Here is a 13,019-nt window from a genome sequence, read left to right on the forward strand (position 1 = left end):
AAGGTGTAGGAGTTTTATGAGAGTTGTACTTTGCTCCTCTCTTCCACCAGCCTCATTAATTACCCCACTGAGCTAACATGTTACTAAGGGGAAGAGATAAAGAAACCATGGAGAGAAGAGTTGGAGAGATGTGGTGTTTTTTCAGGTAGAGCTTGTGTGTTTTTTCAGTTTAGTCTGGGTCAGTGTGACTGCTTTAATTCAGAGTCCAACTTTCTGGGACAGAACAGTCTCTGTGGAGACTTGACTCTCACTCTGCACCACACTCAGAGACAAAGGAGGTGTTGGAACAGTTTTTCTGCACACCCACAGAACCTCAACCGCAAGTATTTTAGTAAATCAGTGGTCACCTAAATACTGTCTGTGTTTGGATCTTTAACTAATTAAGCCAGCTTTTAACCAAACATCACAATGGTGTATGCATGTTGTCATTTTGGGACATTTGGGACAGGCCCATCTGTTTCTGCACAAGGCCCAATGCTTAGCTCTGTTTCCAGGAGGCTGACCTAAAGTGCTGAGTCACTCCGAGCCTGATAGTGCCATTAATCAATAGTCTTGCTCCGAGCTGAGAGGAAACACTGCAACACACCGGGAACATTTGAGAACACAGGGAGCACAGTATATATTGCTTTAGCCCACTTTGTTTCCTGTCAGGCTACACTGCAGAAGTCCTGCTGCAAATGTTGCCAAAACTAGAGCTTGAGAGTGCAGCAGAGGCAGCGCATGCACACTGCCAGGATGAAGGAGGTTTACTTTACATTTGTTTGGGCAAACTCTTCATCTTTGCATAATGTTTTTGTTAGTCTTGCTTGTTCTAATAAATATCACACACACACACACACACACACATGCACACAGCAATTCCATGTATAGACCTTGCATTACTATGTGTCTAACCGCTGTATGACCCATAAGTATGGTTAGCTCCCTGGTAACGTCTTATGACCTATGACTGCACATTGTAAATGGGTATTTGTATATGTGTTCATATTAAAATAAACTATATAATAGCCAAAACTAGAGGTTGATACAGTGTAAAAATATCTGTAATCTTTAAATAAAAATATTAGAGGTGAGAGGATACCAGTAATACTTTGGTTTACTTGAGCTAATTATTGGCATATTGCTTATATTAATATCATGGTTATTTATACAAATATGTTGCTGGAGAGACAATGATATCTGAGTATGCAGAGGTGAATAGTATTGAAGACATACTATCTTCATGGTAAAAATCATGCATGAACATTAACTTGAGGTCCCAACTATTAAGTGCATTTTGTAGTAGTGGATCATGTTGTTAGATACTTGACTTCAAACCACCATTGTCTTTCCTTGTGTGGTTTGATTGTATTGATATTTGGTTTGATTTGTCTGTTTATCAGCAGAACTATGAAAAAAAACAACTGGCCGGATTTTTATGAAACTTGGTAGAAAGGTGTAACACGGGCCAAGGAAGAACCCATTGCCTTTTGGAGCTGAACACAAGGGTGTAGACACAAATAATTTTTTACTTTTCTTAAAATTGTGCAATAGGACATGTAGCCTTAGCGAAAGTCTGTTCAGGTTGAAAAGTCTGGCCCCATTTTGGTGTATGGGTACAAGGTGAGAAAACTAAAGCCCCCTCCGGATCACAGGAAATGTTCCATTGCATGAGTCATTGAAAACTTGTCGTCATTAAAAATGTAACGTGTGATGAATCTTTCTCGTGTACAATTCTTTTTGTTGATCTCTGTCTCTCTTTCTATTTTTTTCCCCCTCTTGGTCTATTTCTCGCAACATTTTTGACACCTGTCTGGTTTGTCTCTCCTTCCAGCGTCTTACTCCCTGTACAAATCGGAAGATGGCAGAGAGTCTTCAGCCACCCGACCCAGCTCCTCGGGCTCCGGGCAGACCTACACTCCCACTCTGACACCCACCCCGACCCCCACCCCCACTCCATCTCGCACCACCACCAGCATCAGCCCCAGTAACAATGCTGCCACCAAAACAGGCAAGTCACACTGGCAGACGATAAAATATTGTCACAATGAGACTGGATTTCTTTTTTCTGTCAACCCGGTTGCTCAGAAGTTTACAGTCCCGTTTGTGTTGCAGACTCGTTGCTCTTCAACAAGATCGACGAGAGACAGAGGTTAGCCCGTGAGCGCCGGGAGGAGCGTGAGAAACAGAATGGTGTGTATTGTTTAACTCTGTGTGTGTGTGTGTGTGTGTGTGTGTGTGTGTGTAGAGTGTGCATTAGTGTGCAGGAGGTTTTTAATGCATCCCTCGCTTTCTTTTTTTCTCCGTCCTGCAACATATCATGACTGAACTTGGTTGGGAGCTTGTGGCCAAGTGCCCGTTTCTCTGGTCGTTACATAAAGTCCAGGCTGAAGCCAGGCACCCCTGTTACCATGGCACCAATGTTGCATAACGGGTCAGGCCATGGGACAGAGTTTGGAGAGGCTAGTGTTTTGAATGTGTGTTTTTACACGAGTGTGTGAGCGACATACTGCAACAGATGTGGTTTTTAAGTCAGTGCTTGTGTATTGTGTTTATTGCCGAAGTGTGTTTGTGTTCATATTGTTGTACAGTGGTCATACCTCTGGCCCCAGCTGAGGGGCAGAGGGATTTGCTTTGTGTTGAGAGCTAAAGCCGAGTCACATGATCCACAGCTGACCCCATCACACTGCTGCTATAAGCCTGTGTGTGTGCATGAGCCATGTGTGTTTATACACGTGTTTGGTTTATTTTCTCTTTTTAGCATGTGAACACACTAATGCATCAAATCATTATTAACTGTGTGTGTGTACGTGTGCGCACCATGCCTCAGCTGTCAAGGAGGCCCAGTGGCAGCAACGTGAGGAGCGAGCCAGGCAGCACTATGAGAAGCAGCTGGAGGAGAGGAAGAGGAGGCTGGAGGAGCAGAGGATAAAGGAGGACAAGAGGCGGGCTGCCGTGGAGGAGAAACGACGGCAGAAACTGGAGGAAGACAAGGTCTGGCACACGCTGCCCTGTACACACCTGTGCATTTTAACTAAACACACATGCATGTACACCATCACTACAAGTGCAATATAAGTTTCATTTTCACGAACAAGCTAATAAATATCAGTTGTTAGTGAACCATTTACACGCTCTATGCCCCTTCCCTCTTTAGTGAGTTGGAGTTTGAACTTTACTGCCAACTCCTATCTCCTAACATCCAGTTTTTACTCACACCCCTGAGCATATTCTGTAGGGAAACATAAATGGAGTATGTTGCAATGTTGCAGAGTCACCCATAGACTTTAACCAGGATATTAAACAGGAAGTTTTCATTTCATTAGATATTGAAGCTATAAAATTTCAATTTTTATGAGGTGAGAAGAGCACGTGGAAAACATCATGGCTGAATTTGATAAGCTGAAGCCCTCAGTTAGTCAAGCAATACTGCCTCACTGCTTTATAAAATATCATAATAATGTACGACTGATGCACAAAAAGAAAATATATTGTTAGAACTGTAGCGTCTTATAAAAGAAAATGTATTTGAAGTGAAAAGTTGGGGATTTTTCAGTATGCTTTGGTTTAGTCACATTTTTTTTCCGGAGCCCTCAATGTCTCTGTGTAATGTTCTATTAAAGAAGTTGCAGGTCAGTTGTTGGTTAATCACTTTACAGTGAGTTCAGACTCCAATTAGATTATTGATTTAATGAACACTGTAACACTGAAGAGTCAGAGTCTCACAACATGATTCTGAGGCAGCATGTGCTGATGACTTTGCAACATCATATCTGCACAGAGGGGGAAGAAAACCTTAAAAGAGTTCGGTCCCTGAGGCCTACCGTGTCGACCCATGTCTGTCTGTTATCAAATAAAGGCAGAAGAGAGGAAAATGGATTTATTTTAGTAAACTTCCAATGGACAGCCTGTCTTCACTTCCTGGGAACCATACATTTTCAGGACAGGTTTTGCTTTCATTTTGACCATGTTGCATAATCACTATTTAGATCTTATCTGCCAGGTACCTGTACAACTGGTGTGCACAATACACACTGCATGGCCACAGACCAAATATAACACATTGCAAGTGTTTTGTTGTTTGAAAAAGTCAAAAACAAAACTAAAGTCCACAGATTCATCATCAATGGACTTTAGCTTATTCACAACCTAAAGTCCATTCTGTTGGCTTTAGTGCAGCAGGAAATGAAACAGAGTTCCCTGAAATCACATTCAAATAATAATAAAAAAATATTCCCAATATTTTTTCACACTTTTCAGAGAAAAGGTTGATCATTCCTTAGTATGAATTTCCTGAACAATTTCAGTCTATTCTAGGAATCTTCACTCAGCCATTTCCTGTTTACTGCGTTTTTGCTACCTGCCAATACTCTGTCCTAATAAATATCTGTCCTGCCCTCCAGTTGGCACATCTCACAAAAACACTAAAATTAAAATCAAGCTCTCAGCTGATTACTGATCTGATCTCTGCTATCACGTCTAACCAGTAGATGGAAGTATTTGGGCATAAACTACCCAAAAATATAATAATAACCATGTTCAGGTTTGTTTTGTAAGTTTGGGAGTTGCAAAGAATCTTAAAATGTTTTTCATGTGATCTAGTTTTGCTTCTTTTAAAAATGCTGTATTGTTGTTTTCGTGACTGAAGGCTCGTCATGAGGCGGTGATGCGTCGGACGTTGGAGAGGAGCCAGAGAACCAGGCAGAAGACCAACCGGTGGTCTTGGGGAGGGGCACTGCACACAAACACTCCCAGCACGCCAGCCGGTACTCTCTTACACACACACACGCACACACACACACACACACACACACACACACACACACACACACACACACACACACCTCCACACAGTACCTTCAGAAACTCACCACACTGAAAGTATCAGCGCTTTCAGGCTTATTGAATACTATTGAAATCTCATCTCCCTGATGTCTCACAGTGTGTCTCTTGTGTAAATATGTCTGCCTGCCTCTGCGTGTCAGTATTGTTCTGCCATGTTTATATTTGAACTTTGCAGATCCCCTGCCCTCTGTTACTGCTGACTCACACCCTGCTCTGCCCCTCCCTCCCTCTCTCTCTCTCCCTTATTCTCAAACTCTCTCTGACTCTTTCTCTCTCTTGCCCTCGCTCTCGGATCTCCCTCTGTCTCCTCTCTGCTCTTTGTTTCTCTGCCATTGTCCTTTCCCCCTCCTGGTCCAGGTTTTGTCGAGTCGGCTTTCCTCTATCCACTCGACCTTGCTGGACTGGAGCACATGCAGAGTGCTTTCAGTCTCTACCGCAGATACGGAGTGACCTCCCAATGTGAATATTAAAGCAGTGTGTCAGTTAGGCAGCCAGTGTTAGACAGCTGGCTCTAGCACAGTAACTGTACAGCACCAGAATAGCACTGGCGTTAGTGTAAATGTAGGCCAAAGTCAATGGCATGATTAGTCTTTGTTGTTTTATTTGCATGTAGCAATCCAGTTTGTCACTTGAGCTTATACCCCAACACACAGGATCATTCACTCAAACCATTTTAGCTCCATTTTTAGATTACAAGACCCATTTAGCACTAATTCATTTTCTAATATTTTTTTTTATCCCCTTAGCAACATGTTGGTAGTTTTTTCATATCTAACCCGATTTAACCAGAATAGACTAGAGTAACCCTTCAGAGAGAGACTGCTGGCTCCAGCTATCTCTTTCTTCCCCCCTTCTCTGTCTTTGAGTCACCTATTAACGCATTATTAATTTGCTTTTATCATTTCTTCTTTGTCAACAGATGCTGACAGACGGTCAGTGTCCACAATGAATTTATCCAAACACACAGACCCTGTTATTACCAAGCGCCTCTCCTACTCCTCTGCCACGCTCCTACACTCACCAGACCGAGGTAATGAAAATGAACTTGAACACGCAAACATTAATCATTACAGTATCCACTGCCTTTGGCTGTATCTTATGTCATTCGTGTTTGTTGTGACTCTTGTGACTAAGCGCTCATTGTTGTTTTCCTTTTCTTTTCTAAATGTGATTTGGGTGTATGGTGACTCTGATATGGACAAAAAAATGAATTTTACATTTGAAAAAATGGTTTAGCATTTCTGAAAATACACTATTCACTTTCTGGCTGAGAATAAGATCAAAAGAACGACACTCCCATATCAATGCGGTTAATATGAAGCTACAGCCAGCAGACTGATAGCTGAGCTTCTCTTCACATAAAGACGGGAAACAGAGGGACACAGCTAGACGAGCTCTGTGTGAACAGAAAAAGGCAGCCTCTAAAGCTCACAAATGAACACGTTATATCTTGTTTGTTTAATCCGCACACAAAAAATGAAGAGTATCACTGATAACTTGTGATTTTATGAGATCCTTGTTTTAAGATTGCCAGGCAGCAGAGACTCCAAAAAGTCGGGCAAGACATAGTGCAGCACATAACCCCCATAAAGCCACTTCCTGTCCTTTTTTACACTTAAGGATCTCATAGTGTAAAAAAAAGACAAGTAAGATTTCCATGTCATTGTTTGATCATAAAGCAGCTCTAGGTGCTATATAAATACTGGGACTGTATCATAATGCTTAGTTGCATTAGGTTGTGATGTCACAACTATACTATATATAGGGAGAAAGTGTCTCTACAATGCCAGCATAGTCATTCTCCAGCTGCAATGATGGTGCAGAGATGCAGAGAGTGCAGATGCAGAAGAAGTGAAAACACTGACCAATCAGAGCTGATTTTTTTTAGGATAGGGAGCTTAAAGAGACAGACACTAAAAACTGAAACTATGAGAGAAGAAGTTCTAGTAGGCTTGTATAAAGAAGATATAATGTGATAAATACAATTTAGAGGTGCTGGGAGGCTAGCTGTTTCCCAATTTTATTTCAGTCTTTTAGCTAGGCTAAGCTAAGCTAACACGCCAGTCCAGATGTCGGAGTGGTACTGAACCACTCGTCCAACTATCAGCCAGAAAGTGAGAGTGTCAAACTATTCTTTAACTATATACATTTACAAGTGCTAATTAAACTAATACATCATGTATTCTTTGATGTCCATATGTTGCTGACAGGCTTAAAGATGAGAACAGGCTTACAGATGAGAACAGCCTCCTCCCCTGTCATTAGCAAAGCTCAGTCCAAACACCGCCTACACCAGGGAAAGACCAGCCAGCACAAAAACACAGGTGTTTTCTGGGAGCTTTTTGCAGCCTGGTCCCACATAATATAAGAAAAAAGATCATGGGCTGGAAACTGTTGAGGAATTCCAAACAGAAAAGTTGCTAAAACATTGAGATATGTGCAGCGGTACAATCATTTTTATGCTACATGTTTTATACGATACAATCATTAAATATCATGTGCTATATATGTGCAAGTGTTTGAACCTCACTGTGTTTCATCAGAGGGATCAAGATTTTTTTTATTCCCCCCTCTAGCGTGACCCCTTTCTCTAATCCTCTGTGGGATAATCTTTTTGTTTTTGTGGGAACACTGTACGTTGTTTTTATCCCAGCTGAAAAAAATCAACACCCACATTTCAACAATCAGACGTGTGCACATACAGTAATTATAGATATGAAGTCATGTGCCAAGTTTCAGGCTGCAAAGACAAACTCTGCACACTCAAACGGACAATGCTCATTTACTGAGTGCAACACAAACTCTGAAACCATTGCATTGCCTGAAAGTGGTGTAGATAAGAGACTTGGTTTCCTTTGCATAGTTTCCAGCCCAGCTGTATCTTTGCCCCTCTACCTGAAACCTGCAACCTTGTACTCTGCTTCATTATCAGAGTGAGCAGTGCTGCATGTTTTGCCTGATAAACTGTCCTGTGTCTCTTTTAAGTGGAAAATTACATCATCATGAAGATGAATTACTTGATATCTTCTCCGCTTCTGCCTAATAAGCTACACATTATGTACAATATGAAAATATTTCTACCAAGGTACCAAAGACTGCATGGGCAAATAATTTCACTTATCTGTATAAAAGTTTTCAGCACTTCTTGAACTCTCTGCCTGATAAATTCATATATTTCTTGAAGCCTAAGTGAAGACAATTTCCTTAAAATGCAGGTGCAATATGTCCCTTGTTCTGCACTGTTTATTTGAATGCTCTCCTCCCTGTGTTTGCTTTTGGTTTGCGCTTCACTCCAGGCTGTTTGCTTCATAATTACCAAACTGGTGCATGCAGGTGTAACACGGCAGCCTGTGCATGGTCCTGACTTCATTTAATCTCTCGCCTACACTGCTGTGCAGTGTGAGGGAAGGAATGAGTAACAAATGCAGCAATTGCGCATAATTTATAATCTGCTTTGACCGAGTACTGAGGCTAATCAGTGGGCGGTTAGTAGTTTAAGTTGTTATCAAACCTCATATGTTACGTGTGTGCTCAGGCCTGCGCCGCCTTCCGTTGACGCCATGGGAGAGCAACGTTGTGAACCGGCTGCAGCAGCCAACACACTCCTACCTGGCTCGCAGCCGCAGCGCCATGAGTCTGTCTGGAGAGCAAACAGGTAATACACACACGGACATCCCACATTAAGACCCCCGGCCCCAGCCCTTATCAGAAGTGAGTGGAGTGGAGGATGTTTTGAGTTGCACACAAAACTGGCAATCACAGCTCATAGAAGTATTTATGCTGTTTATATTTTGCCCTCTTGACCAGAACAGTTTTGGATGTTAATCAGATTTGTCCAGACTTAAAGCATTACACTGTCTGAAACTTCCTTCACCAGCCTGTATCAGGCACTCAAAGCCTACACACACACACATACACACACACACACACACACACACGTCTAAACCATGGCAACAATGGCTATAGACAGTTTGATTGAATCAGTAAGTGATATTGTTTTAGTAAGAAACCAATATTATATGACTGCATACTATTTGCAATGAAATATTAGGTGAGGTATGCAAACTGTGCATACATAAATAACATCAATATTCCACAATGCAATTTGGCAATGACCACAGTGTTCATAATAGGCAATGACCAAGACAGAATGTATTAATTATGTATGTGATTGTTTTTGTTCTTTTTGTGTTTTGTTTGATTTTTCAATACATCACCTGTATGTGTGTAATCCTGATGTTTTCTTTGGATAAGATATACATTAATTGACAGTTTAAAAAAGGAAAAAAAGACAGCAACCAAGGCAGCTCTAATGAGATACACAGAGTTCGCCAGTGCTTCGTATTTATTAACAGCAGAAGTACTCCAAACAACAACAACTCAAGTTGCTCATCAGAGACCGTAGAGCTGAGGTTGCTACAGGTTAGGAAGATCTCAGGATGGGGCGATTGATTGCAGCTCTGTGTTGAAGATGCAGCTAGTGTTTATCTACACAAGAGTTATAAAAAAATGACAGTTTCAGGCGCAGGTGTTCTATAATTCTAATTTAGATGATTAGAATTATAGAAGATGAAGAGAGCCTACACAAGGCCAATTAACCTTTATGATGACCCAAAAGGAATGCATTGTCTGTTTGTTGAAGTGCAACAACTCAGAAACTATTGTGTATTTCTGCCTGTTTTTGTTGTGTTGTTTTGTACTGCTGTGTTTTTTGTGTGCATTTTTTGAAACATCACACTCTCTTAATGCTCACAAGAGGTCACTCTCAGCGAACTGCACACAACACACTGTATCTTCTTTTGCTTTCCTCTACTCTGTAGACAATGTCGGCCGTCTAAAAGTGTACAGTGTGTGAAGGTGCACCTCTTCCTTCTTGTGTTTTGTGCATTTTCCTGCATGCTCACTTCCTCTGTGTGGTGTGGGATCTAATGCAAAAATAATAAGTAGTTTATTCTGACTGAATGACTAAGTCTTGCAAAGTAGAGATGCTTCCAACACTGGGACTTTTAAGAGTAGGGATTGATTTGCCGATCCACTCCTGAAGTGTAATAGCACAACAACAATGTTGTCCAACAAAATTTCCCATATTGCTTTGTGGTTTTAAAACCTGTTACATTTTTTCTTTTTAATTCCTGACTAATTGGCACTCCTAAATCCTTCTTTTAAAAGAAACACAAAGCTTTCTTTGATATACACTTCCCAAGTGTTGGTTGCAGTGTAATAGCAGTTATGCTTTCAATCAGTAGCACTAATGCCTTCTTTCTCTTCTTCTTCTTCTGTTTCCAACAAACATCTTCTTTTCATTCCTCTCAATCCTCCGCTGGTCTTCCCAAACTCACGCTTCTCGATTCTTCTCATTCCTTCCTTTACTTCCGCTCTCTCGCTCCGTGCTTCCTGTTTGTCAAACCCTTGCTCATCAAATCCTCACGCCGTCCCGATCCATACCTCCAAAACTCCCACTTCGTACATCACCGTAGCCATTCCTGTTTGTCCTCGCTCAGTGTCCTGCCACCCCATGGGCTCCATGTCCTTCAAAGCCCTGCAGGCCCAGCCGCTTCCACACTGCCGCAGCCAGGAGAGGAATCTCAGCAGGGGCACGATCTCGTCGTCTGCCACGACTGTCCGCAGGAGGACCACCGGCACCACGCAGGTGGGTCATTTCTCAACCTGCACCTGTGTTCCTAATACAACTGCAACTGCAATATCTAGTAACCTGTGACTGGTGCTGGGTGCTCAAAAGATGTACTTTTGTGTTTATAGGATGGAAAAACTCAAATTTACCTCTTTTTTTGTCTAATAACCTACTTTAATCTATTTGCTATATTTTTCCATTATTTTTGATGCCTTTATGAAGATCACACACAAAAATGATTCACTGCTCCTCTTCCTCTCCATCTTTTTCATAATGATGATGTCCCAGATCAGTCGGACACAATATATCAAAGCATGTGTGTGTCTCTGCTCCACACACACACACACACACACACACACACACACACACACACACACACACACACTGACACGCATCACTGTACGTTCTGTCCATCTGTCTGCTGCTGTGTCACAGCTTGTACCATTAAAGTCTTAGACAAAGGACATCTTCTGTGCTGTATATTCCACACATGCATAAAACATACATCTACACAAACACATTTGTAATCCAGCATACCAGTGATCTACCAGTTATACCACTTATGTGCCATAATGTCTAGATACGACATACTGTAGGTCAGTGTTCATGCAGTGAGTGATTTGCCTCTTCAAACAGGAAATGATAACTGACGTGTGAGTTGGTTGGGTTTTTTTTTATGGTGTGTCATGGCTTGGTGCCAGAGGTAATTCCCGGGCAAAGGAAGGCTGTCTGAGTCTAATCCTGTTACTGATCATCTTCTGCTGCTGTCAGTAGGACAGCCTGTGTCTGCACACCCTCTGTTTCACCTCATTACTTTGTGTGTTGCTGAGGACATTTTAGTGAAGAGCTATTTCGTTGAACGGATGCTGCTGGCTCACCTTGGTACTCATCATGTGAAAAGAAAAATTCTTCCCATTTTGAATAACAATCTTATTATCTTATCTAATTGTTTTCTATCAATCGCCTGCACCAATAGGAGAAGAAGGACCGAGACAATGTCAGGAAGTCATGGAGCAACTTGTCACTCCCATTGGCTCCCATTCTGACTTTGCCCCCCAGCAAGCGCTCCTCTTCTCCAGGCAAGAAGAAAAGCAAAGTGAGAGCACCCTCTCCTGGCAGGTAGGAGAACACACCCATGATGGCTGAGCAAATGAGGAACCATTTCCATTTCCATTTAATCATTTAGCAGACGCTTTTATCCAAAGCGACATACAGGGGAAAAAAAGGGGGGGGGGGGAATCAAGGTATAGGAACCATGGGCTGATTAAAAGAAGTGTGTTGCCTCCGGGTCTGAAAAGTGAAGCTGATGAAGAAGAGCCTTAAACTGGCATTCTTTCTAATGGCCAGCAGGGGGCGATTCCACTGGTAGCAAAAAGAAGACCTACTTTATAGAAATCTATAAGAAAATGACCCTACTACTCACTTGATTTAATACAGCAGTAAACTTTTTCGTTTATGGTCTCAATCACAAGTTTCAAGTCTTCTTCAATACAACATTGTGTTCATTTTGTATATTATGGCCTCATTTAAAGTAAAATGCATTAGGGCATAGCTACCTTGTGATTGTGAAGTCACTATAAGCAACCTGTCACTCAGGATAGAGGTGTATTTATTTATGGCTTATTTGATACAGACAGATACAACATACATTGACAAACTGAAAACAGCTTTCAGATGAAAGTATTATAGTGTTTATAGCTGAAAAAGAAGGTAAAAAATTGATACAGCAAGATAATATTCAAAACACTGCATTTAAAAACAAGACATGGGTACAGGTTTGTTGCTGAATTACCCAGGAGTTTGTAACTTCCTTAACAGTTAAGTTTGTAGAAAATGTCAAGTGATCAAGTTGTGAGTTCCAGGACTTTTGTGACCTTCACTAAAATAAATCTGTCTGACCAAAAGATGTTTTGCAGGACCAATTCATAGCCATGACACTGTGTACATTAAATTAAAAATTATGGAAGTAAACTTTGTTAACAGCGACTTTGTATGATGTAGGAGCCAGGTGCCGTTAGGTTGCCAGTGTGCATAGTGTTGTCACGTTCTCCATCAGATTCCACCATGGCTACAAAAAAAACACTGATGACGGCCAAAAATGTAACATTTTAGGCATTAATATACTAAGTTCCATGAAAACTGTTCAAATTGTTAAACAGTAGCTTATAGAGTCACATGTAGAGAACGGTCACACCTACTAAATAAACATTGTCCTCATTAGCCGGTATTTAACAGCCAACTGCTGCTTTCCTTCCTGCACACAGGCCTCCGCAAAAGTCAGCAGGGCGCCCCCCGACCCCCAAGCTGCTTAAGTCTCCGGGGGCAGAGGACCCTGGAAATCTTCGTCCTTTCAAGGTCACACCAGAGAGCCCCCAGCCCACCAGAGCTTCCGGAGAGGAGGAAGAAGAAGAGCAGGTCCTCAGCCCTCCTCTGCCTCGACCCCAGCCACTGGGTCAGAACAAGACCAGCAGCGAGCAGACACCAGCAGCAGCCAGCGGTCAGTTACCACCTGCAATGTTTTTCATTAATGCGTTTATTAGATACGCTGATAAAAATGTAATTT

The 13,019-nt window shown here is 41.8% G+C and overlaps 1 protein-coding gene across 1 annotated transcript in view; it reads left to right on the top strand.

Moving 5' to 3' along the window:
* The window catches only part of map7b (microtubule-associated protein 7b), a 28,475-nt gene that overhangs the window by 9,321 nt on the left and 6,135 nt on the right, over positions 1–13,019 (top strand). Inside the window, exons 2-11 of the mRNA XM_059357034.1 lie at positions 1,814–1,990; positions 2,095–2,172; positions 2,810–2,973; positions 4,628–4,745; positions 5,744–5,854; positions 7,035–7,148; positions 8,360–8,479; positions 10,302–10,474; positions 11,433–11,575; positions 12,721–12,953. Coding sequence (XP_059213017.1) covers positions 1,814–1,990; positions 2,095–2,172; positions 2,810–2,973; positions 4,628–4,745; positions 5,744–5,854; positions 7,035–7,148; positions 8,360–8,479; positions 10,302–10,474; positions 11,433–11,575; positions 12,721–12,953 — 1,431 coding nt within the window. The remainder of the gene's footprint in view (positions 1–1,813; positions 1,991–2,094; positions 2,173–2,809; positions 2,974–4,627; positions 4,746–5,743; positions 5,855–7,034; positions 7,149–8,359; positions 8,480–10,301; positions 10,475–11,432; positions 11,576–12,720; positions 12,954–13,019) is intronic.

The sequence above is a fragment of the Centropristis striata genome, chromosome 18, assembly GCF_030273125.1.
Source record: "Centropristis striata isolate RG_2023a ecotype Rhode Island chromosome 18, C.striata_1.0, whole genome shotgun sequence".
Classification (NCBI taxonomy): domain Eukaryota; kingdom Metazoa; phylum Chordata; class Actinopteri; order Perciformes; family Serranidae; genus Centropristis; species Centropristis striata.